The sequence below is a fragment of the Amphiprion ocellaris genome, chromosome 16, assembly GCF_022539595.1.
Source record: "Amphiprion ocellaris isolate individual 3 ecotype Okinawa chromosome 16, ASM2253959v1, whole genome shotgun sequence".
Lineage (NCBI taxonomy): Eukaryota > Metazoa > Chordata > Actinopteri > Pomacentridae > Amphiprion > Amphiprion ocellaris.
Window position 1 is genome coordinate 15596474 of NC_072781.1, and position 27225 is coordinate 15623698.

General features: G+C 40.8%; 1 protein-coding gene across 1 annotated transcript; it reads right to left on the bottom strand.

Moving 5' to 3' along the window:
• Nucleotides 1–275: 275 nt before the first annotated feature.
• kif16bb (kinesin family member 16Bb) lies at nt 276–27225 on the bottom strand. Its single transcript, XM_023294666.2, has 20 exons — nt 27088–27225; nt 26952–27015; nt 26768–26878; nt 26522–26638; nt 25257–25354; nt 21561–21673; nt 21326–21468; nt 20830–20998; nt 20223–20348; nt 19895–20070; nt 19730–19795; nt 19585–19644; nt 13870–13989; nt 13666–13717; nt 13439–13582; nt 11985–12067; nt 8901–8989; nt 4551–4670; nt 3655–3745; nt 276–3039 (listed from the first exon to the last, which is right to left on the bottom strand). Exons 1-20 carry the CDS (start codon nt 27132–27134, stop codon nt 805–807), a joined length of 4224 nt encoding a protein of 1407 aa, XP_023150434.2. The 5' UTR covers nt 27135–27225; the 3' UTR covers nt 276–804.

Genomic DNA, 27225 nt, shown 5'->3' on the forward strand with positions numbered 1-27225 from the left:
AACTTATCCTCAGTTTAGTTCAATGGTAACAGTTTCTGCAGTCTTACACAGTGAGGAAAAGGCTTAAAGTGATGGGGAAGATAACAAAAACAGAGCCTATGTCAAAGCTAACGTCGGAGAAGATGGTGTAGGGACAAAGAAAGTCTGGCAGAGATGATGGGAAGAGAAAGCTGTGCATCAGGCCTTAAATACTTGGCTTTCTGAAGTTAAAAGCTTAACTAGCAGAGTGTATCTGCATTTTAAGTAGCAAACAACACTCGAGGGAAGCAGTGGATTTACCTTTTATTTTTTACAAATATATTCACACACATCCATTTCAATAGCTCTATTTTTATAAACAATGCTTCAAATTGGTAACAATACGTCATACATATATAAACAACATAACTATGGCAGTGAGATAATTTGGTCCAATTGTTTATCTAAAAATCTTTCAAAAACATTACAATGCCTGTTAAACAAGCGGCTCTGGTGCAGACATGTTTTTATCCTCAATCCTAGAACTTCAACCCATAATTATTAAAGTGACAAAAATAATAATGGGAAGGAGGTGAGAAAAGAACAATCCAAGAAGAGTTATAAAGATAAAATCTTCAGGTGCTAATGTCAAGTAACATTAAAAGGACAAAAAAAACTTCTAAAAAACAAATCAATACAGAAATTTCAAAATAGGTCATAGTTTTTGCTGTCATTAATAGTGATTTCATCCTTTACTCTGTCTGGTTGGGATGCACTTTTGCCATTGCTCCGTGTGAGTGAGAGTTTTCAAGCTGGGCTGTTCATTACTGGTCGTTCAGTCCTTGATCAGACATTTGACAAGTGATTAATCAGGCAGGCTGCCTCAGCGGAGCAACCGAAAGTTAATTTCCACACTTCTGTATGCGGGGATGAATTTAAAGTGTGTGCAGGCAGAGCAGTGGCCTTAGTCACGCTTTCAGGGTGACCCCTGCCCCTCGCATTTCCAAAGATTATATCCAGTCTGACAGATCCATTCCTGTGTTCATCATGCAACAGCATGCAGCGCACATCTGAGCATTGACGAAGACGCAAGTCATGGAATTGGGGACGGGAAGGCGCTATGGCAGAGTGTGGAGCTGGGCGATAGACAATATCCTCCTGCACCAGACCAAGGTGGGTATCTGTAAGTAAAAACTGGACCAGGTGTTCACGGTGGGCACTGGAGCTGATGTGCACTGCTACACTTGTGTACAGTAATATCTGCACCTCTCCCAGAGTGACTGTTTCTTGATCCATGTTACAATGAAGAACACAAACCAGATCAGCAAGACTCTTCTGAAACTGACAGCAAACCCTTAAACCATCATCAAGCAGCAGGTCAGGTACGTAAACCTGCCAATCTAGAGACATCTTCAATAGATCTCCATTGAACAGTGGGTGCTGAGATACCCGGCTGTCTCCAGGGCACATAACATCGAGTATGGCCCAGCACAGCTCTTTGGTGTGATCCTGGCTGTGGGTGTAGACACCTAGGATGCTCTCTTCTGTGGTGCCCATCAAACGCAGACTGTAGCCTGCTAAACCTATCTGAATGTCCTTCAGCTGCAATAAAGGGAGGTAATGGAACAAAACCAGGACCCCAGAGTCCATGGTCAAGGCATAGAGGCCAGTTTCCATCAGGATCAGGAGGGCAGGCTGGGACTCAGGTTGGCTGCATTTAGCCACATTCAGCCAGTGGAGAGCTAAAATCCCATGCAAGATAGGCTCTGACATGGGAATGACAGAATTTAAAGTGTCCATCATGTCTTGCAATGACAAACTTTGTAAGTTCAAAAGGGAATCAGGAAACTCTGTCAGGGTTTGAGTGGCAATTTGGAAAGTCCTCTGGTTTTCCAATGACTCATCAATGTCTTTAGGTGCACAGGTAACCTCTTTCTCACTGTGCTGTTCCAATGGCAACAGCTCTGTAGTACGTTTGTCTTCTTGTTTACCATGAGAATCAACCAGATCTTGCTCTTCTGATGACAGCGGGTCCGTGGAACTCCTATTCCTTCTCCAAATATCCTCTGGGATTAGCTGCACATCATCTACCTTGCTTAAGGTTTGTGTTTGTGTCAGAACTGGGAGTTGTGTGTTGCCAGGATGAATGCATCCCTGAATCACCTGAGCTGCCCCGTCAGGCTGAAGGTGCTGAGTGATATCCATCTGGATGTGCTGTATGAGAGGTAGTCCTTTCACCATAGAAAAAATGCGACTGTCCCTGAACAGAGAGAAGATGAAACTCCCTCTAACCATGGAGAACACCTGGCTGTCCTTCACCACAGATAGAACATTACTTTCCTTGACCAGAGAGATCACATGACTGGACCAGCGGGCTCCAACAGGCTGTAATCTTACTTCCATGACTTGCTGCAAAGTTGTGGGAGAGTTCCAAAGGAACCGTCCTGCATCCTGCACAATCCAAGAAACTCTGTTGAACAAAGAGCCGAGCCCTGAGCTTTGAACTGATGCTGCTGCAGCCTCCGTCACACACACTCCTGGGATCTCCTTCAAACCATTAGATTCATCCATCTCTCTGCAACTGAACTGGCCTTCGAAGGCGGTTTCTTTGGGCGGACAGCACGCTGCCTCACTGCTCAGAGGCTTTCTGTTGGGCTGAGAATGAGTGCTGGTCTGTGGGAGGACTGACATGGAGCTACTTTCTCCTCTGCTCTGCAGGTGGGACATGCTGCCTAATGAGATCCCACCAGAGCCAGGTCTCCCCTTGTAGCAGTCAGTCACAACACCTTGGATCTCATTAGCATTCCCTTCTGGCTTCATGCCACATCCATCACCTGGGCCCAGGACACTTTTCTGCTGGAGGCTGGCATCCCCTGACCAAACCTCCTCTGTCTTATAACTTGCAACTTCAGGCCCAGTCTGAGCTTTCCTCTGCAGCCTCTCAGACACAAGCCCTCGCCCTGATTTATGACACAAGTCCCTCTCCTGCTCCTGGCCATCCCTGGTGCTTACTCCACCCTGTAGTGTCTCTCCATCCAACTCAAAACTAGTGTGAGGGACGAGATATCTTCCAGGTATGGCCTAGTTCACATTGTGCAGGTGGATGAGAGGAGGAGGAGGAAATAAGAGGAAATAAAACTTTTAAAGATTTCAAAAATGTACAACACATTGCTGACATGCAACTAAACATACCTTTATTTATGCATTCAATTATACTTGAACACATAAAGGCATGCATAGGAAAATGAAGTGAATAAAACACTACATTTATAAACAACATTTTTTCAAGTGTGCTCTCATTGCACTGTGCTTTCACAAAGTGAATGTCATTTTCTTTGAAACCCCTACAGGAAAATGTAATAGGGTTTAAATATGTGCATAATAAACAAACAAGCCAAGGGAAAAAGTATTTCATGGCTCATAAATATCTTCATTGGGCATGGCAGGAGAGTGGGTAGGTATTGACATTTTCTTTGTTTTGCAAAGACAAAAGGGACTAGAACTTCAGTTGCACAGTGACAATATAGAGTCACAATAAGCAAAACTGCAGAACAAAGTGTTTTTGCTTTATTCAATTTATTCGGAAACAATGCAGCCCTATCTAACTGCACACTGGCTGATTGACTGAACCCATATTTCTGTTATCTTAATCAACAGTGCCACTTGCTGTAACTGCAGAAAAAAATTAATACATACTGTAGTCATGAACTTCAATTTTGGGGAGGAGGTGAGGCAGACGCTTGGGCCTTTAGACTCTGCTGTCTCTGCATCCATTTGAATGAAAAGGCTGCAGTGAAAATACACAAATTAAATAATATATTTTACATTCTATCAGAAAACAAAAATTGCATCTTGATAAGAGGAGGTGTGAGCACAATACAGCTGTGGTTATAGGCTTATACATGTTGCCTGGCTCTTTGTTTTCAAGAACAAATTTAATTATTTGCTGTGGTGTGACACTGGAGACTTCAAACAGTTTGCAGGCAAAAGACAAGACTGCAATAACCCCACCTCCCTCTTCAGAAAAACCATCCATTAGATTTGAAAAGCAAACAGCCCAAATGGCTGGATGAGATTAGAGACACTCTACTAGCTGTGAAATTAAATAGAATCTGTGCATGTTGATTTGAGGATTTACATACAATAGTCAGCATTCCAGAGGGGGAGCCGAAACCAAATATACAGCTCAGAATGATTTCTGACAGTAAACAGTGGCTTTGGTGGAGCTTTGCGTGTGGCAGCAGGTTGACGACGGGGGAAAGCGGGAGCAGTAAAGCATTGACAACATCAACAAGAGGGACACAGCGCAGGTCCTCATGACAATTAAAGGATTTTTGCAGATCCCGTGGATCACCACAGAGGATGTCCTGTACGCAGCGATGTTTGTCTGCTCACAAGAAAAATGGAGAAACGCTGATCTGGAATTGGCAGCCTAAGAAGCTGACCACATTTGCTTGCATAAATTTTTTCTGTTGCACGCAGAGCTCACATCCAGAGTGTTCTTGCTATGGCATGACTGCATGAAACTGGTACATGATTAGAGATTCATTAACACCCCCAAATGGAACACAGTTCACCTCCCTCTAACTTACCTCTCTGCAGCCCCACGGTTTTCCTTTGGAAGTCTTTTGATGTCCTGGTTGCATCTGCGCAGGCTTTCCAGAACCTGTTGCCGTCCCAACCCCTGCTGGTTGAGCTTCTCTTCCATCCCCCTAGTCAGTACATCACAGAAAGCACACATTATATAAGGCGGCCCACATCCTTTCATATGCTCTTTAACATACCTCATATTCCACTTTCAAATATGTCCTGTTTTTTGGTTGCTGCTTTATAAAACTCAAACCCAGATATTTGAAAGAGCAGATTTAATGTTGCCTAAAAAGAACAACCTGAAGCGAAATGGAAAAAATAACAGGCCTTCAGACAGGTTTGTAGGCAAACTTGTTCTAGCTGCACTGTGGCGGAGGGTGTTAAGTGGCACCAAAGCCACTAAAGTGCTCCTTCTACACTGACGTTAACCAGTGTAAAGACCATTTCAGGAGATGCAAGCTCCTAATAGCAGCTTGTCAGCGGTCAGAGGAGGCAAAGAGTAAAGTTGCCACTTGGCCTTGTGGCCAGAGATGGAGGCTACTGAGAGGGTTGTCAGATAAGGGACTTTCAGAGCATAGGTGGCCATTAAAAGCTGCGTGGGTCAAACACCAGTTGGCCGGCTCCATCACTGCGAGCTCTCAGAGTCCACACTCTCTGGGGTTTGAAATAGTTGCATTTCAACACGGCTTCAACACAGTGTCTCTATTACACAGTCCATTTAATAAAGAATGAATGAAACACTGTGGGCCACCCTTTACAAGGAGGTAAGAAGTGGGTCTTGTGGACAGTGGTGGGTTTAAAACTATGTACCAGCATGTGACCTTGCCTCAACAGACAAACACAAACCCTTTCTTTACTCTGCTAGCAAGATCCATCTAATGTTTCTATACTTAAAGCTCAAGGCTTCACATTTCTTATTTTGCGCTGTCCTCTGCCAAATGTAAGTAGTTTCACCATCAACCAATAAATAAAACCAAGTGATAAACACGGCTGAAATTTTTTGAAATAACTGCCACATTCTCATTTTTATGCTTCTCTCAACACACACACACTCCAAAGTCTACATTTCAAGTGTTGATACATCCTAATTGGCTACAAAGACATCTCATTTTAAAGGCTCCTTCAAATAGGCCTAAAAACTGCAGAAGCCACTTATTGGAATATGACATGTCATGCCATGACAAAGGTTTCACTGACAGAACTGGATGAAATAAAATGTTCTGTTAATACAACATTATGCAGAGTTGGTTCATGCGTGTTACACTTACTGAGCAAATGGATGTTTTACTTTTTTTGTATTTGTTTCTATTTAGCTCAAATAAATGTATGTGAATATCACATGTATACAAATAGAATGAAAAATCGGTACAAATACAACAATGTGAAGCGCCGCCATGCCTGAAAAGCAGGTCAGATTTTTGTCAATGCAGTTACCCTTTCTTTGTCCCGACAGTCAGCTGCTAAAGATCTAAATGATGGAGCCAATAATGGGCAAGTTGCTTTTGTTCCTATGGAGCACCTCCCCAAGCAGCTGCAGGTCATTTCATTGATGTCTTGTGTCATTCCCAGGGTTGAACAGATATCCACAGCCAGCATTTGAATTCAAATTATCCGCTCTTATTTACTGCTGAGGGTTATTTCCAGGATGATTGAGCAAAGATAGATCAATTCTGCCCTTGCTGCGAGGGAGTTTATGCTATGCAAACAACAGAACAAGGCTAGAATACATATCTGAGCAAGAGATAAAAAAGACCTTCCCTCACTGCCCATCTTCAGTGCACAAAAAGATAATGGCTGAGTGTGCGGGGTGAGAGGAGGCAAAAATAAATAAAAGAATACATCATTTAATATTTTATGGTGCCTGTTCAGTAAGAAACCAACACCCACAGAGGAACCAAATAATCAAAGTGTGTTTTGCAACGTGCCAAATTTTCCTACATGTTTTGCTCATATTCTTTTCTGTAAAAAACAGTCGACATTCTTACTGCTGCTCTGCTATAAAAGCCTACAGGCTCAGTCGTCCCTTTCTTCTCCCAGCAGCAAACCAAATGTGTCTGACACAGGACAATGAAGACAAAGACTGTGTAGTCGGCTAATAGCAGTCTTAGAGTAATCCTGAACATACACGGGTATTCACCTTTTCATATTTAAATCAAACATCATCAGATCGGGAAGAGGGTTGCAGGTGTCAGAGTGAAAGCAGTATTAATCACTTGAGCAGAAGCGCTGCTTTTTGGGCACATCGCAATGTGAGGGGAAAATTAGATGTCAGACAGCTCCACATGCTGTAAAACATCAGAGTTAGCAGATCATAAGAGACCAACGGGTGTGTCTCAAGCTGCTCACTACTTTAGGTAGCAGTTCTGAATCACTGGAGACTGAATTGGATTTTGGACATTAATTCAATGAACACTGATACACTGACAGATCAATGGACTGTCACACAGTTCCAAGGCAATGGTGGAGTATAAAGATGTCACATTACCATCATGTCTCCCAGGGTTTGGTAGGATATAGGGCAGAAAAAGAACACAACGTCTGCTAATAGATCAATAGTGAAGTTTGATTCAGGTAGACTATAGAACTGAAAATATATTCCTGTCGATGTTTGCTGAGCTTTAAGGATTTTATGTGACTGAAGCATCATTTAAGTTATCTTGATGGCACATTTTTATAGAAAAATTATCCACTCATGGTGAGAACTTCTGCAGTCTAAGATTTGCTTTTAGAAAAATGATCAGCGTCCACATGACGGGTTTAACAGTCCTAAACCAATTTACCTAAATCAGACTTGGCTGTCACTTGATGAGTTACAGCAGTACCTTCTTGTTCTCAAGACACAATATGCTAAAACTGGGCTGACACCACAGGAGGTAAAAAACTCTAACAGATTTTGAAATCAGGTTGTACCACACATAAGCAGAAACTTTGGTGATAATCTTCTTTCTAAACTCAACAAGATTTGAAAATAATGGTACATAATAAAATGGATAGTTTTATTACGATTACTGGGCCAAAAAGAGCAAATATTAGCTTAATATTAGCATCAAGGGCTATATGTTTAGTTTTGCTTGGCACTGCTGCTCTAACTGGTATCATGATAATCTTAACCAGTCCCATAAATATCAAACATGTCTGGCTGTAATTAGTGGCCCATATTTAGGAGGTTTGATGCTGAATCTGTAAACCTCTCACAGACTACTATCAGTTCAGACCAAGATGCCAGACCAGATTTTACCTTCAGCAGTCAGGGGAAATGAAACGTTAACCGCCCTGTAGTTTTTACCCAGCTAAGTTTACATTAGCATATTTGGGAGTTTGACCTTTGTCATGACACTTCATCATCAATATTTTGAAAAAACAATCTCAAATCTAAAGGCTCAGTTAGTAAGGTTTTGTACAGCTTTCATACATCTTGCACCTTTTCATTAAAATTACATGGATTTATTATTTTGTGTAGCCAGATATGAGGTGCTACATATACACAGGGGCAGCACGACAATGCAACAGTCTTGTACAAAACATGAACCAGACCTGCAGCCAAACTAACCTGAGAAGCAACAAATGTTACATTTTGGCTCTGACAAGCATTATATCTTATGTTTAAAATAGTACAGAGACAACAGTAGCAGTTTCTGAGGAAACACCATTTTACATAAGGTGACCGTAGACATTTTTCGCTTTGGAGTTTAAAAAATTCAAGAAACAGAAGAAACTCATCATTTTTGATATATTGTCAAAGTCTAGATGGTTAATTTCTCACCTAGAACTGTCTCAATATTGTCCAATATCACAGCTGGTAAAGCAAAAACAACTGAAGTTAAATCAACTGCTTCAGAATCACTGATAAAGTGAGGGAAGATTAAAAGCCCATCCATGTATTTGGCCTGTACTGATAACACTTTATTAATACAGATGAGAATACAGACTGAGAGAAAGCCTAATGTGAAAAGATTCTGCTGCAAGTGTAGTACTACAGTGCATTGTGGGAATTTTCTGGGGAGCTGAACCTGAAGTGCACTGCAGTGGCTTTGGAAATGGAACACTGGGCAGTTCACTACCTACTGAACTAGGGGCCATTTCAGGACATGCCCTTGGTTGTAGGAGGTTTGCCTGGTGTGATTTCCACTGGCTCAGCATGAAGCACTACAGAATGTTTTTATTTTTATTTTGCATGTTCCCACCTCTCCTCACTGAAACGCTGCCATGATTTATGGCTTTGATTAGGTCTAGGTGCCCGATGAATGCTGCTCAATAAGCAGGCACGTTGCAGAGATTGCGGTGGAGTGGGTACAGTTATGTTGGGGTCACAGAGTGTAGAGAGCTATCAGACATGACTGCATAAGTCTTACCCTGCATTTTGCAGCATCACCTTTGCAGGATTCTCAGTAGATTTGGATAAGTCAGTCAAAGACAGGCTGAAGACAGACTGCAGCCCACTCTGTAGACAACAGAAGAAAAGAGTGCTGTGAAATGAAAATCTGTCTCAATGTTAGAAATGAGTGACAGCTGCTGATGGTAGATTTGCAATTATACAATGGTGCAGTTATGGTATACATTATGTGTCATCTGGAGTCGTGACAGTTTTACACAAAACACAACAATGAGCGTGAAGAACTGTGATAGCATTTTGGAAAGATACCAAAAAAAAAATCAGATCAATCAAAGCCCAGAGTCAACAGTATTAACTATCACTTATGTCTGAAAAAAAAAAAAAGAAACAAAAAGATGGTTGTAGATTGTGATTGATTGGTAAGAGAGCAGCTGTGATGCACAATATGCTCCATTCTTGTTGTTCAATAGAGTTTTTAAACAGGAAAATCTAAGTGTTAAACAACTTGCTAAAATTCAAAGAGACCACTTGAAAAATCCCTCTTACACAACAGTTGCAGGCTGCATTCTGGCTGTGCTGGCACACATTCAGAGTGAATGAATGTGGAACTCTTGAGAATATCTCATTTAGAATCGATGTTAAAAATGAATGCTAAAGACTCTCCTTGGAACCACAGCGGGGCCTGGATGCCTGTGCTTCACTTGGCTGTAATAATGTGCCGTTTTCAATAATGCAGAGAGCAGAAAGCTGTCAAAGACCTGAAGTACAGATGTGTCCATAAAATGGTGTGTGAATCCATTTTACAACATGAAATGGTATAAAGCACGGGGTGCTTAAAGCTGCAGGCTTTGCGGACTTATACATTAACTGAGTCATTTTCTTTCATAGCCCAAAATAAGTTCTTTTTATTAATGAACTTATTTGGATATAAGATCATAACATTATTCTAAAATACTATTAGTGTGATGATTAAAACAATACTATCAGATTTCTATTACCATCGGTGCTCCTCTCCAAGAGTTAGTTAACTTAGCATTTTGTGTTCTCTGACGTCTTTAACGACTTAAAAACACCAACCTTGATGATAAATCCTTCTTAGTGAAAGTATTAATTGGCCCTTGGTCTGTTTATTTTCCTTTAGACAAAGATTAAACTACATGTTGTGTGCTTCAAAGATGGTTTCGGATACCTCCTCCTCCTCCTGCACCTTTGCAACATTGGATTAGAGAAAGCGATTTGACATTCATTACCAGAAGAGTGAGAAAGTGGATACATTTCTCTCTACAGCTCTATAGTTACACAACTTTATGCAGAACTTGTGTGTATACTTGAGTGCAACATTATGATTGTCTTCCTAGAGAGAATGTCTGACCATACACCCTGCAGTCCCCATTTTTTTTAACAATATTCCGCCTCTCCCTCGTCTTCATGACACTTTGCTTTGCTTGCTTTGCTTCGGTCCAGGTAGCATAACCCAAACCCAACTCTCACACTGTCATAAAGCTCTAAATAGTGAAGCACTCAGAGAACAGTATTATGTATACCCAGTGTCTAAACATCTCAAATGTCACAAAATAAGTGTTCTTTCCTTAATAACTGACAATATTTTTGTTATTAGGGAGTTTTCAGTACATGTCTTCCAAACATTTTTTTGGGAATGTCTTCATAGCTGCACCTTGAAAGCAGTTTTGCCAAAATGATACATCTAAAAAACATCACCTGACACACCATAAGTACATACAGATCTCTATTTCACTTGCAATTTCTAAAGACACTACAGTAAGCAACAGTGATTTGCCTTTACTGACAGGAATCCTTTTTTCTGTTGATCCGAACAAGATTAATCCTAATTATATCTATGACTGATGATGTAAAATGATAAAATGTCAGAGGGGTGAATGCTTTTCACAAGAACTGTTCATAGGAACACTAGCTGAGGTCACATTAAGACTATGCTATGATCATGAAATTTTAGTTGCAGATAATTTATCACACAAATAACCACGATAAACAATTTCTTTTTCTGTTCATTTTGTTTCTATTAGTTTTAGACTGGCAGTATTAAAGCCTTTGGGCACCACCTTTTTACTGCAAATCCTCCTCTAAATTACAGGACTCTCCTCCTTCATTTGGCTTAAAACCAAAGTGTGCCCACAGCAGAGCTTGGCTGTTTTTATTTGCAACTAAATCCATGATGTTTAATGGGCTTTATGTTAAGCACTTTGAGGTAAACAGTTAGTGCCATTAAACTGCAGGAAATAGAGGAACAAACGATGGAATATTACATGGAAGTAGTGATTTAAATAAGACATTTCTGTTAGTTTCATTCAGTGTTTATTCATGTACAATTCCCCAAAACCACTACATTAGAGTTTCAGTTGTTAAGTATATCATTTTGTTGGACTTTTTAGCCATCCTCTGGAAAATTTTAAATGAGAATTTTATCATGCACGTATGTAATTATTATTAACATTTAATTGACACGGATCGATTTTTTTCCGGAATACTTTACAATGGCAAATTACTGGAGAGAAAACATTGTTGCAGCATCCTGAAGAGGAAGGCTGGATTCACGCAATGCTTCTTTAAAACCACATGAAAGCCAAGAGAGAGTTGCTTTAAGATGGACCAAAAGCAGGCAGCTTTGAAAGACACTGCACCTGGCCTCCTCTCAGGAACAGCAGACAGCTTTTCTAACGTGGAAAAGAGATTGTTCATAATTTTCAAGTCTGCTTCTTTTCTGAGCCAATTAATCAGAATAAAGAAATAGAGTTTTGTACAAAATTAGGTGAAAAAAACCCAACCAGTACCAGCTAAAAAGCTCACAGTACTTCTTATTCAGAGCAGAACAAAGCTGCATAGATCCCACTGGTGGGCTTATGGAGCTTCTCATGTGGTGTCTGAAAGTGATTTCAATATGAGCAATGTTTGCTGGAAGTAGCGGGCATTATCAGCTGTAGTTATGGCAACTAAGTGCCTGATGCCACCTTGCTTTTACAAAATTACCAGCAGAAAATGCAGCTGAGGCAAACACTCTCTCAACCTTACCAAAGGGTGAATAGTACAAGAACACAACAGTCTCCTTTGTGGATACTGCATGTACCTGGCATTTCTCTCTCAGCTGGGAAACTTCAGCCGGGTGGTTAAACCGGAGTGTGGGTCCTTCTCCTAGTTGTATGATTGCACCTACAGGAAACCAAAAGAAGTAAAGCATTAGAAAAGTGGCAAATTACCAACTAATTCACCATCTCGAACTTTACTATTTGGTATAAAAGCAGCACCAACAATGACTAATGCATTACACTGGGAGAAAGGCTGGCACGGGCAAAATCTGATGCATTCCGAGATAGAATCAAGTGACAGTAATGGCGATGTCTGACTGCCAGGAGGCCGTTGGAGGTGTGGCAGTATCTATAATGCATTAAAAAGATGAGGGGACTGTGGCCATGGGAATCTTCTTGTCATTGTGAGATTGCAGTGAATTCAATGTGCACTGAACTTGGGAGAAACTTAACAGCAGAAAAGTTCTCCTCGAAGCAAAATGAATGAATTGCCACAAGGAACACAATCCCCCAATGTGATTGGCAGTGACCTCAACCAGGAGGATGATTTACCACAGAAAATGGTCCAAGGAAACTCGAGAAGGCTTGTAAAGCTTTAGAATTGAAGAGATATTGAGGTTTATATATCAGGCTCACGTTCATATGGCCATATCCACAGATTTTCTCAAGGTCTTCTCTCCATTCTCCTCCCCTCCTCTCAGCACAGCAAATACTAATCTTGCTACTACTAATGACTTCTGACGAGTGACAAAGCACCTGAGAGAACAGTCTGTGATGGATTCCAGCTGCTGTTGGACTGAAAATTACTATCATTTGTTCAAGAAAATAGCTTCAGATGCAGCCGTTTCTGAAGGGGATATTGGATAAATTGAAATGGTTATAAAAGAGACCGGCATCGCCAGGCACTGTGCTGCCTGGTTCTGTACGCAGTTTTTTATCTCACAAAAGCAAAGCTATGTGGATGAGGAGGAAGTAAGCGGTGAAAGTGCCCGGGTCCAGCGAGCAGGGCCTGCTCAGGGGGGCCAGAGTTTCAGCTCGGCTTGCCACTGTCCTTTGAAAGGTTAATGCGCCGGCCCACTTCAAACCTGTCGGCCCTATCAGCTCCATCTGCCAATTAAATGGAGGGCCTGGGGCTTTGTCTGGAGCTTTGTCCGGGGCCTCTCGCCCTTCAAAATGTTTAGTAAGAGAAATGGCATCTGCCCTGTGGAGAGCAGTGTTCACAATCCACTCATGCCCTGAGTGCACTGCCGTGGGGGAGCCAGGGCCCCAAAGTGGATTTCATTTGCAGATGTGATGCAGTGATCTCATATAACTGCATTCAAAATGGATGAAAGTGTTATTGGCTCCCACTAGCCAAATAATTGCAAATCTGAGAGAGAAATCTTCATTATTACAGACATGCTTTGCGTTTCTGTTTTTTTTTTTTTTTTTGCCTCCCTCCCCGTGTTCATTAAAGAATATCAGGAGCAAATTAGATTTTCACAGAACAGCTTACCCTGAGTCAGCTGGCAGGGATCAGTGACCACAGAGCCATTGACTGAACACAGTGCACCATCCTGAGGGAGGAGAGTCACGGTCCCAGCACGGTTCTCAAGCACACAAGCAGTGTGTTCACCGAGGAGCCCAGGCCCATGAGGCACTAGAATACAACGATGAAAAGCCTGGGAAATGCAACAGCTGGGAATAAAGTGGAGGAACTACAGCGCAGTAACCTCGACTCACCGATGCCCTGACTGCACGAAGCTTCTGCACTCCCAATCAAGGTTCTGCCCTCCTATGAGCAAGATTAAAAGATTATTATACAATACGCAAGCTGTTTATTGACGAGCAGAGCAAATTAAGAAAGCACTGGACCTTGGCTGCTTTTAATTTCATTTCAATATATAGAGTAATGTGGATTACATGAAGTCCAAATGGTTTATTCACTTTCAAATAATAGAGGATGACTCCAGTGCCGAGCAGGCCTTCATCGATGCCGATGAGATGAGGTAACTGGCAATCCAAGATGACTCCACTTCCCGCCTTCCTCAGAGCCACGGTCTCCTCCTGTGGAGCGAACACACCCGTGAGAGAAAAGAAACTCATTCAATCGCCTGTAGCTGGAATGGCACATGATATAAAATAAGAATGCTGACAGACATTTAATGGCAACCAGCAGAAAACTGAATTCTTTATGACTGCTCTTCCTTGCCTGAAGGCCAAGCAGGATAGCAGAATTCCAACCATGTGTCGCCATGAAGCGGCAGAGTGGCTAACGGCAAAAGAGGCGCCATAAATCATTCAGATTATCGTGGCGAGAGTCAAACTGTACATTGTGTTCAGCGAGTGAAACAGACGCAGCGCCACCGCCCACACAAACACACACACACACATAAACACAGGTGGGTTCTATAGCATGCGCTGTTTCTTTTATTGGTACATAGCTATCCACACTGCATGCTGCTATGAAAATACTATAGAGCTCACAAAATACGTCAACTTTGGATAACAGCATCAAACTTCAACTGCTTTAATGTCATTTACAATGTGTCTGTAAACAGCTTTGTATGGAAGGTGAAACTACAGAGAATGTTTGTGCTTACAGGCGAAACGAGCCCAGCATTTTCAGTCCTTCCCCCATAAAACATGGCATGTGTCTGCATAAATGCTAAATAATGAAAAGTCCATATTTCACACACAATTTATGCATTACTACTGCACTACAGTGATGCATAAAACAGAATTACATTTAGATCACAACTTAAAAGTCAGACAGAAATTAATCTCTTTATGGAAAGAAGAAAAAAAAATCCATGTTTGTCTGGAAATCCCTGCTAAATATGTATTTAATGGTGTTACAGCACCGCTCTACAGAAATGCGATAAGAAGTAGAGAAACTGATTTAATCCTTGAAAGCTATTTCTAAAGCTACACTTAAAACGTCTGATCTGCTTCATATACCACTTGACTGCCTCCAACAATTGTTGCTGAGGAAATGTAACAACGTGACTTACGCCACTGTACAGTATGTGTCTGTCAAGGAGCAACATTCATTTAACTTTGCAGAACATGTCATTCTGTATAACTCCATGCTCAGCTTGACTAAAAAAAATCCACGCTTCAGAAAAGACCAGACATGCTGCAGATAGAATAATTTCAATGAGCAGCTAATTTGTCAGCAATCAGACAGGAAATGAAACACAGCCTCGAATGACCTGCAGCTTCAAACGACACGCATGAATTAAACCGCAGACAGAATTGTAACTCTTAGCAAGTGTTTAATGCTGGTGACCTTTCTCTCAGGGCAATGGCTGTGGCTGTTCAATAACCCAGTCTACCAACATATGAGTGGCCCTATCAGGAGCATTCTTCTGTTAAGCTGGTGGACTGACGCCTCACTTTGCCACGGATTATCAAAAGTACCTTCCCAAGAGGCCAAGCAGAAAATCTCCCACATGGAGGAATCAGACTCTGCATAAACTAGTTCCCCTCGATTTCAACCCCCTCTTGTTCCATCGTATAGATTGGACTGAAGTGGGAACATGTCCGCAGCCAGCACCACCTCACTCATTGGCAGTTGTGAGATGGGAGAAATCCTTTTTTCTAATGAAGAAGGAGAGGCATCGACCACAGCCCCTGTACTTAATTAAAAGGGATTTTTCACAGACTTCATTAGAGGTGAGGAGCAGCCTGGCAGATTAATGCACTGTGTCACTTCCCTCAGACACCAGGAACAGATGAGATCCTCTTACTTTCGCCTCACATTCACACAGAAAGTGGCTCCTCACCACACCCAGTCTGTGTGCGGAATGAGGACAGAAAAAAATTCTGCTTTCAGATTGTGGCAGCTGGTGAACATACTGTAATTAACTGTGGCCTAGACCAGCCATTAAAAGCAATCATTTGTGGTTGGGCAGAGTTTTAATGGATTTTCTTTCTCCAATCGGTTTGACAGTTCAAGTTCCCGACTTGGGCAATATACATTTCAAATCGCTGCAACACTAAGCCCACCAATCAACTCTCCTGACTGCCGATCACCCTCGTCCAGTGGAGCAACTTCAAAACAGAACATTTTCTGCATTTCAATTGCTGTTTTACATTAAAAGGTTAATTTCCTCGAAAGAGCCGTGTTTTTATCCCAGATTGCTGGTCTTTATAAAAGTTAAAATGTCTAACACTTAATGAGAAAGGCAATTACATGGCAAGTTTTCAAAAATGGTATGAAGCCTTTTGCATGCAGTGATGAATAATATGCCATTGTTAACTCACAAAAAAGAACTGGCACCTTGTTAAGTCATTTCGTTTTCATACTTCTCTTTGTGTTTTTTTTTAGTGTGTGTCCTGCGTGTAAAAGCAGAAACTCAACAAGAAACTTATTCTGGTTGTAATTTAAACAGCTTAATACACATTCCAGCAGTCAGGTAATATAATTCACATCGGAACTCAAGTCAGGTAATGGTTGATATTCTACACACATGGACGATATATGGCGACATTTCACAGGACTTTTATATTTTGGGCATTTATTTAGGTAAAAAATGTTGTGAATATCAACTGGAGTGTTAATTTACCAAAATACAAAGCACATTTCATTTCAGAGGCCCAGCAAGGACCTGTAACACATGTGCTGCCCTGCGAGTTTAAAACATAGCCAAATGATAAATTATCACTGATTAAATTAAGAAGAAGTCAGTTCATTTTTGAGCCAACCTTTACCTTCACATGAAGAAAGTCTGCTGCTGATAAGAATTTGTAAAGGTCAGAAAATGCTACAATGACTATAATGTATAACTGCTGACACTACGAGTTAAACTGACATTAAACAGAGCAAGGCTCAGAGCATTCAAAGCTTAAGTTGTGCCGTTGTGCTGATTGGAGCATGTTTGGGAAACGCTAAGACTAGCAGGATCAAAGGAAAGCTGTGGCTCATTTTATCTCACTGAAATGGAGGTTCCTCCCACCATACTGTCTGACAAGAGGACTTGAAAGGGTGGCTCGGGGAGCAGAATGCAACTCCACTTATGAACCCTTTACAAATCTTTGAGTGTGCATGCGGTTGTGTATTTAATAGATTGTTAAACATTTTTTTTAAAAAATGCCTCACATTGAATATATACATATAAATGTACATATGGAATAAATATAAAATAAATAATATATTAAACACACAAATTCATGCACGCATAGGGACTTGCATATTTGAGTCCCCTTGTGACCACAGACTGTATATACAGTCTGTGCTTGTGACACAGTAAAATGGGAGAATATATATACACATATTGTACATACACATATCTACATGTATACATACATACATACACATAACCTAATGCAGTAGAACGTCATTTGCTTTTCCCTCTTCCTGCCTTTTGTGTTCTCTCAATCTGTTGCCTCCTCTGTCTGGTAAGAGGCTGCTCTGGAATCCATCTCATATTAATTACTTTCTCTTTCCCACATGCCCTGTAACCAATCTGGGAAGCTGACGATGAATAACTTTGCATTCTAAATCTGCTTTGAATACGGAATTCAAAATTCTGTTTACACCGCTCTTGGTCAACTTCTCTCTTAAAGGTCCAAGCAGACAGTTTCATCTGGCTTTCAGCAACAGTGTCAACTGAATTAAACACAAAATACATGCGACTTTGAGTTGAGCAAAACTGCTTGTAATTTAAAAATAATGTGCGAGAGATGGATAAACGTGCACTAGGTTGAAGCGCAGAAACTCAGACATGGAGGTTAGATAAGAACTCTTTTTAACAGACATGTGCTGAAGGCCATCTGTTAAAAAAATAAAATGAAAAAATCTGCTTTGAAAAATTCCACCTCCGTGATTAGGCTTTTGTTTTGAGCTATGTGTGCTGAATTTTGAAATGGCCAACTGCAAACCAGGGCTGGCCGTGCTTCTCTGTACTGAACCAAATAAAGACTCCACCTCTAATGTCTCTGCGACATTCCATGCAGGAATCCTGCTTATCATTTCTCACCCAGGCAGAATGTAAATGCACAGGAAGACAAATGTCAAATCCATAAAGTCATTCATCAAACACTTAGAGTTTCAGCAACACCAGTGCGGCTACCAGTCACCAGTACAGTGGCCTTTTCGCCCAGGTGTCACATCGAATCATGCATAATAACAGATGTATCTACATGGATGGGCACAGCTCTAAATAAGGCGTGTTTTTCACCTCTGCCAGCGGAGATGAGCGATGTTGCCTCTGAGCATAAAGTCATCAGCGCTTAAACATGCAAACAGATTTACGACACTGTAACTTTAATTAATATGCTGGACGGTCAGAAACGAAAGTGCCATATGTCAATAATCAAGACCTCTTAATTAGGAGCTGTGACAGCAGCTAATGAGGTCCAATACACGCTCACGAATAAAGGGCTGTCAAGCCACTAAATGTCACCTGCTAACCACCATACAGAATAGAATGTTAATTATCCAATATTCTCATACAAAGCTGACATTCATGAATACGGTATTTAAAATCCTTACAGTCTAATAAAATGTGGCTTCACTTAACCAAGCAGACGTGTTACTCTGGTGTAAGATGTCTGGTGCATGTCAGAAACACTCAAATGTGTTCAGATATCTGTCGATGCGAACAGTCAAAAGACAACAGTTTAACCCCATGTAGAAGATGCTAGAAACAATGTACTACCAGCATGCATAATGAAGACGAGAAGTCACTCCATACTTTTCATGACTGGCACGCTTCACTGTTCAATGCATAATGCAACAGGCTACTTGGCTGAACACAATCAGTCCCAAACAAATGACATTTGGTGTTATTTTGGAAGTTGGGCACAAATTCAACAGAGGAATTCTGGGTTGGCAAAAGCAGCATTTTGTTTGTTTTTTTTTTTTGTTCCACCTTGGGGGTCTTCAGACAATGTGACCACACTGTCCTCGCCTCAGAGAAGCCATACTGAGAGCATCTCTGTTCTATTTCTCTTTGTCAGACTCCCTAAGCACTGTCACACACTTCATGATCATTACAGAAACTCTACTTTTGGATGCCATTTAAATCCAAATAGATGGAAAATGAAATTTCAATGCCAGGTTGACTCTACTCTCAGCGCCCCTTCCACTCCATGAAGTGGTTGTTCTCAAGACTTGCAGTGACACCAGCTGGCAGAAGGCCTTTACTGCAAGCAGAAACATCCACAAAACTGTTTCTAGGAGCTTGTGGCTTTGTTGATAGATATTGGTTAAACTTAATGGACTCAGTCACCTCCTCTTTTACTGAAAAATATGCTTCTGTACCAAACTTCACTATTATTATGACATGACATGCCACCAAATTCCAAATGGGAGCATAAAAAACAAGTTATCAAAGATGGGCAACAAGGGCCCCTAACCAACGCCTGTGAATGTGGCTGCATCACATTGTATTCTAAGATGTCTACCCAACTCTGCGCAACAGAGAAGAAACAGTAAAACTACAGGGTTTTGGTTGCCTTTATATGTGATTACTTGAGAAAGCTACAAGAAACCTTGGAATAGTGCAGGTTATCAATTCAGTTCCAGTCTTATTATCCTCTGTGTCTAACAATCTAACTGCACTGTACATTTTGTTATTCACACAAACCCTCTTAAATTGGCCCCAGGATGCTGACATAGAGACTCAGATTTAAATGAACGAATCCCTGCTGTACCTGTAGAATACTCTGAGTCTCCCTCCATTTTCTGGTCCACTCCTTAGTCAGTGCTTCAACCTTGAGGGAGTATCAGAAAAAGCTGATGTTATTATTTACCGAAGAAGAACGTCAAAACACGTGTTTTCTTCAAAGGATGACTCACCTTTGCCTCATTCTGATGCAGTTTATCCTTCACATTCATAGAAGAAGGCAGCTCTCCATGGAAAACCTGGAGTAGTTGTGAAAATAAACCTACATTATAAACTTTGAATAAGAGACATGCAGAATGCAACATCCTTGAAGGTCTTTTACATGACACATGCAGGACCTGAGTGGCTTCTTCTAGCAGTCTTCGGAGCCTGGTGACCTCTGCCTGCAGCTCTCTGATCACCTTCACACTGCCGTCTTCGTTCACGGTGGGAGAGTTCATGATGTTTTTAGCTCGGGTGGCATAGCGCAGAGTGTTCAGGGACTCCCCATAGTTGACATCAGCAGGAGAAATGGCTGCCAGGAGAGGCCACCATGAAGGAATGTGCACAGGATTCATGAGAAGTTGCCAGATAAAACATCAAATCAAAGTTATCTTCAAGAAGAGGTAAGAATAAAAGAGTGGCATTTTTTTTGAAAACAGCCTGAAATGTGTTTGCAGTACATACTTGCTATCATAGTAGTCATGGAGTTTCCACCCAGGCTGTCTTTCAGTAGCCACGTCAGCACAGAGTCTCTGTAAGGAATGAAGATATGCTTCTTTTTTGCTGACTGTCCTCCCACGCTGAGGTCAGCTGAGTCATATTGGGGGGAAAAAAGAAGGATATTGACTCTGGAGAGAGCAAACAAGATATGAAATGCTTCATCCTAAAGCTCTATAGATCCATTTTGGCACCAAAAGTGTCACTAGCCAGTATTAATCCTCATAACGGCCCCCGGTTTTCTAATACAATCTACAGTGAGTTTAATTCCAGCTGTAATTTTATCCGGGCAGAAGTCGATTTTTTCCTTTTGAATGATGAAACACCAATTTAGAATTAAACCAAACACCAAATTGCAAAATCTATAGTACCAATTTGGGCTCTATGAAACAGGCGGAGAGGTAACGACTACACTATGTTGTATTGTGAAAGAGTAATTCAACATCAAGCAACATTACCATACTTGCATAGAATGCAGTCATTATTCACCATCTTTTATCGATCTGATTTGCTCACTACGAGATAAAGATGTTTTGTCATGGAGTGTCAGTCATGCTGGTGTAACTGTCTTTACCCAGAGCTGAGATCACATTGCCCAAGGTGACCAGGGATTTGTTGATGTTGGCGCTTTCCTTCAGCCTGATGCCTGTGGTGCGCATGGCATCAGCTCGCTCACTGCCTGCCAGGTCCACCAGGTGGATCTTACTCAGAGTCTCACGTGGCAGCTCTGCATCAAACCCCGCCTGTGGCATAAAAAAAAATAAAAACAGCTGAGAGAATCCTCATTTAGTTCAAAAGAAGCAACATCACAGAGAATACTTGGGCACATAGGTGGCATCACGACAAAAGCGCTACTTAAGATGGAAAAAAATTAAAAAGCCCTTTGAAGATGAAAACGCATGTTAAAAAATTATCACTACACAAAACGGATAAACAGAGCTAATTAGAACTCTTGAGGGACGGCCTGTGCCAACACCCAGAGTTTCCTGGAAAACTTTACTTCTACCTCAATTTAAAAAGACACAAAATGAGACACGGCAGCGACAATATGTTTAAGCTCTACAGCTCACCTGGGTGAACATGATGGTGAAGATGGCGTGGGAGCGGCTGCTGTAGTCATTCATGGCTGTGCTGGCTTTGGTGCGGTTTGCATTGCCAAGAACGATCAGGTCCTCGATGTCACTGTGGTTGTGGACCAAGTGCTTGGACAGATCTACAAATGAGTTGCACTTTTCTGTATTACACTTTATGCCGTTTGTACCGACTCCGCTAACATGGACGTGGGATGTAGAATGAATTACTCACTCTCTACATAAGGTCCATCCCTGGGGTGCTCCCTCACTCTCAAGCCTCCATCTGTGGGTGGTGTTCTCTTCCGGAGAAGGTCCTGGACATGTTCATTGTAGATCTCCAGATAGCTTGTGCCAAAACAGAAAGCCCAAATCCAAATTTTAAGCCAAGATTTCATGAGGCCACAAAGGCACAAATTAATGGCGGGTTCCATTGTTAATATGTGAATGGCACAACCCCAGATGAGAACAAAACAAGTTATTATTCACTGTCTATTATGGAAAGAGATGCACAGTAGGTTTAAAGCCAAATTATTGTCATTGCTTTGTTCTGCTTTTATTGGCAATGAATAAACAAATATGCAAAGCAGGCTTGGCAAAGCACTTCAATCAAAACTACAGTGTGTGTGTGTGTGTGTGTGTGTGTGTGTGTGTGTGTGTGTGTGTGTGTGTGTGTGTGTGTGTGTGTGTGTGTGTGTGTGTGTGTGTAAAAAAGCAAAAGAACTAGTCTGAGTAGCTGATTCAAAAACAATGCAAGGCATGGTGCAATTAGGTTTTGTGCGAGCGTGACAGAAATAAAAGGCAGGGACCATATCCTGTGGATGAAGCCATGCATGGTGTCTGCTGGCACAGTGACGCAAACTCAGACAGGTTACAATATTAGATACTTTCTACATGGCTACGGGCATAGCTGCCATCATTACAAAAGGAAAACAAGAAGGATCATTAAAGCCAGATATATGTGATTCCAGCTATCCCCGCATTCGCCTCTTTACAAGAGCAAAAATTCAGATAATGTTGAGAGGAAAGATTGAACTGCCTACTCGAAAAACACAACAAAGACAAAAAGCAGTGAAAGGTTGGAGAAAAAAGGAAAGACTAAAGTCCTCGTTCACATCCACAGGCAAGAAGAGGAGACCATGACCTTAAGACAGGACAGAAAAACTGTCAAGTAGAAGCCAGCAATGTTGCTCTGTTGGCAAAGAAAACTTAAACTCTCTTCAGCATGCAGGTTCATGCAAGGAATATTAAACACATCTTACTTGAATATTCCAGTCTGTTTGTTTTAAATCGCTTTAAACCATAAAATCAGGCACCTCAGTAAAATCTGTTGAGAATTTTAACCCCAGGGAGGTTAAAATGATAAACAAGTACAGTAAAGCATACACTGCTATGATTAATAAATCCACATTGTGTGTGCATGAGGAATGTCAAAACATTTTATCATACCTGCAATCCCTGGCATGTCCTATAACACTGACAGTAATGGGCTGAATTATTTTTTTCTGAATAATTTCTTTGGAGAGAACTCAGACTTCTGCTGCATATTTCTTCCAAAAAATACAGCACAAATGCATTTGTCAAAAGTCATCCTTCAGTCATTTTCAAGTTATTCAACATTTCCAAAGCAAGGCCAGGCAGAGTGGATTAAATTAAACCCCAATTCTGAGGCTGAATTAAATCCAGATAATAGACCAGTAGCACACAAGAAACCAGATGGCAAAATAATGGTTTCACAGCAACTTAATAGGCTTAAAATCCTCAATTTTACTTCCCATCATCATTTAGGAGAAGAGCTGGGACATGAAACAGATATTGTGATGAGACTAGATATCATCTGGGATTTTGAATATTATTTGATTATAGCAATAAAGCCTTAATGTTGTCTTCTTCTGGCTTTAAAGAGCTACATTAGAGTTAGGTCATGCAATTTTCAGAAGTTATGTGGCTGTTCAAGCCAAGCCAAATGAACAATGAATGGCATCCCCTGCTTAACTGTCGTAACTAAATTAATAATAAGCCCATGCCTCTGACCACTAGGGTGAATATTTTATGAAAGCACCAAAAATTACAACCAACAGATTATCAATAGAGGTTTTGGGCTCTGGGTTTTACAGAAGGTGATGAGATTTTAATGTGTATCTGCAACAATTGCTCATTAACAACAACAGTCTTAAATCTGACAGGAGATCTGAGTCACCATCAGCTAAAAGGAGGAATCTCCAGCACAACGTACACTTGCTTTTACCTTTTGTGCACTACTTTGTGCAAGTCACAGTGTCTTTAACTGCTGTCATAAAATGTACTGCAATTCTTTGTAATTTTGAAAAAAAATAAGTGTACTGTGCTTCCTTCCTGCGTGTAGCAATTCTGATGATGCACCATCTCTACAGACCACTTCAAGTTAACACATTTCACTACATTATTACACAGCAGTTCTGAAAAACAGCTTGGAGTGGGAGTCTTAATCCTTACCTTTAAAGATTGCTGGTGGCAGTTCTATAATCATGAAGACTGCCTCTATTTTTTGGCAGCAGTAGCACTGCTTCAGACCTTCCAGTATAATATTGCTATGTTTTATTATTTAGCAGTAATTAGACCAGCAAATGGCTCACAGGGCGTCACCCTGATGTAAGCAATAATAGCTTTAAGGCTGTTTTCCTGCCAGCTCTCTGGGTTTAGTCCCACAAAATAAGTGTTCCTCTTTTTTTTAAATTTCTTTTTCATTTTCTTCCCTGAGCAGTAAGCACAATTAAGGATTTTCCCTCTCAGTTCTATTACACTGTGTATGTTGGAACAGAATTAGAATAAAGCACAAAATGCAAATTCTTGAATGCAGGGTGAAATCATTCAATAGGTCATAACCTAATCTTTAAAAAAAAAACAAAGCATTTTTTTCTGTTGCATAAACAGAAAAAATTCTAAAAATAAAGAAAAACTTTTCAAAGAAAAGAAAGTTGCATAACAATATCAGTAAACCATTGTTGGCATCACTTTGACAACTTTCTCAAACGCTAAACCTGTCACGTTTCCCAGAGCTGCTGTTTCCAGGTACAATGCTGTCCACCCTCAGATCACCAATTTTAATGAGGTTCCACATGTTTTACATAGAGTCGAGGTGATAAGTGTCGCCACACACAATTTTTTTGGTCTCTTTTTACATTCATTGTAGTCAAGGAGTCATTTGTGCAACAGGGGATGGATGCTCTGCATGGGAATTTTTTTTTCATTTTTCCCTTTGTATTTTAGCAGGAAATAGTCCTTCAGGAGTTCCACATATCTTAAATCAATATTCCAGCCCAGATTATCACTCCGAAACTTTCTTGCTGACCTTGTTTAAGGAGAACAGCCATTCACCAACCATGGAAAGATGAATAAAACAGATTAAAATTAGTTTAGATATTCCTGAGCTTTTTGTTGAAATGAAATTACCAGGCTATGGAGAAGCTGTTTTAAAAACTGCCGGCTGCTAAACAGTAGTTTGTTTTAAATATCTGCCTTTTTAATACAATTAAGTTATAAGACAGAAATTTATTTTCAGAAATCTCTATCTGACCAAATTCTCTGTGCCCTGAAACACTCAAAACTTTTCATAGTTAGGTAATCTTGCTCTAGTTCTTGCCAAACATTGCACTGTTCCACACTTTTCATCTTCGGAAGCCCTTTCTTCTACCATGCATCGCACGAGAACTGTGACTATATTGTTGAAAAACTTCTTTAAGTCAGTTCCCTTTCAATTATACAATTTTGTACCAATTATACAATATATGACCAATAAAGATATGAGAAAACAGAAACTTTGATTGGAAAAAAAACATATTTTTTCTTCTAATTTGCATAATGATCTGGCTCACAAGGTAATTCTTAGATCAGTGAGTCACTGAAATGCTTCTGAATGTTTCATTGTTGATTAAGTATGATGATTCCTTACCTGACCTCCGTGTGGAAGGACACGCCATCACTCTTGCGTCTGTGCGATATCTCTGTGAACAGTCCTTCACAGATCCGTGGAATTAAACCTTTATCTTCCTGTCACATTAAAGGGAGAAACTATTGCATTTAGAACCCTCACTACAAAATGATACAGATAGTGTACCTTAAAATGACAATTACATTTTGCTCCCATTATGTTCTCTTAATTTGGGGCGTCAGTGCTGCGCTGTAACCACAACTCAGCACATGTGAAGACTGCTGAACAACACGAACAACAGCTCATCTGATCTGGAGTTACTGAAGCATAAAAGCAATTCCAGTCCGAGCTGCATGCCCTCTTGTTTTAATTACACAGTAACAGATAGTAAGTATTAAGAGCCATATATAATTATCTGTGATGTTGACAGCTGCTCTGCTGACGACCTTGCACCAGTCTCCTGACAGACACCCAGAAACCTCACTGGTAATGTGAAATTTTCATTGCAGTGCAAGGTGAGGAGAGGAAAGCAGTGGGATGCTGCACTCATCAAATTTTCTGATTAGTGGGGAGAAAAAAAAAACATGTCTGATGAGGCTGCCATCAGTCAGGTATTAATGTGAGGGAAAAGTCAGAGCGATGTGCACACTGGGTTGGCACTCCTGGGGCATTCTGCAGCGTAAACTCTACAGGGTTGTGAATATTGTGCCATCCAGTGTGTAACTGATTGTGGGACTAATTTACAAGACTCATTTGGTATGCACATTTGAAATGACCAATAAATTTGACAGGAAAGCTTCATTTCAAATTACTCCTCCACTCAAAACCGTGTTTTCGTCATTGTTTCATCTCTTGGGTGTTTCTCCTTCACTGTGCAGGATGATGTATGTTCAGATTTTGAGACGGTTTTCAAATTCTTTAGCTATAAGTGACAAGATGAATTGAGGGCATGCAAAAATGACTTATATGACCTACAGCTAGTTTGCAAACCATTCATGGCCCAGTGATTTGGAAACATGAAGCTTGCATTGCGTAACCACTCAGAATAGTCTTGATGAACCCAGTAATGAAAACTAATAGCATATTGATGGATTTTTACTTGGGGGAGGGGGAGCAGATATCATTTTAAGAATTTTTAACAGGGCACTCCAACTTTTGACACAAATTATTCAAAGCAGAATATTTTCATCTGCTCTAAAACTTGTCTGGAGGGGATCTTAACGATAAAATAAAAATGCCACTGAGAAGTTAGTCAAGATTAGAAGAAAAGTAAGAGAAGACCTTACTTTATGGCCCATCATGGTGTAAGATTTCCCTGAGCCTGTTTGACCATAGGCAAACACACAGGCATTGAACCCATCAAATGCAGCTTTCAAGACAGCAGTGCCCAAGTCTTGAAAAATCTAAAGCAGAAGAGACAAAAAAAATGTTAAAATCTTAGCTTAAAAATCAATGCAAGAACCCAAGACTCTGGCAGATAAACCAAAGCCACTGTCCTGCAAGGTTGATGATAAACCGAAGAACACAGATACCCTCTTTTGAGACGCAAACGCGGGTCTTCCTCTGTCAGATGAGTCATATGAGAAGTCAAAAGAAAAGCTTTTCACGCTGTCCTTCAGCTGGTCCAGTCGAACAGGTGGAGGCTGGAAATTCAAACAGTCTCACTAATTATTCTTTCACCTGCAGCGCGGTGCGGTTCATTTTGTGATAACCTACCTTATGAATAGTTGTTGTGTTCCCCTTCATGTGAATTACAACCTTCGATGATAGCTGCTTTTCTCTGTGAAATGTGAAAGTGAGCGACGTGATTTTGACAGACTGGAGGGGAAATAAAAGCAGTCAGGCTACATACCTTTTGTTCAGTGGACGGACTCGGACCGCTACACGCACAGAAGACATTATAAATCAGAATCAGACAAGGGGGAAAAAGTAGCAGCTCAACTCTTTGAGAGAACAGTATGTCTTCAGCGTGAACATCAGCAATTATCAC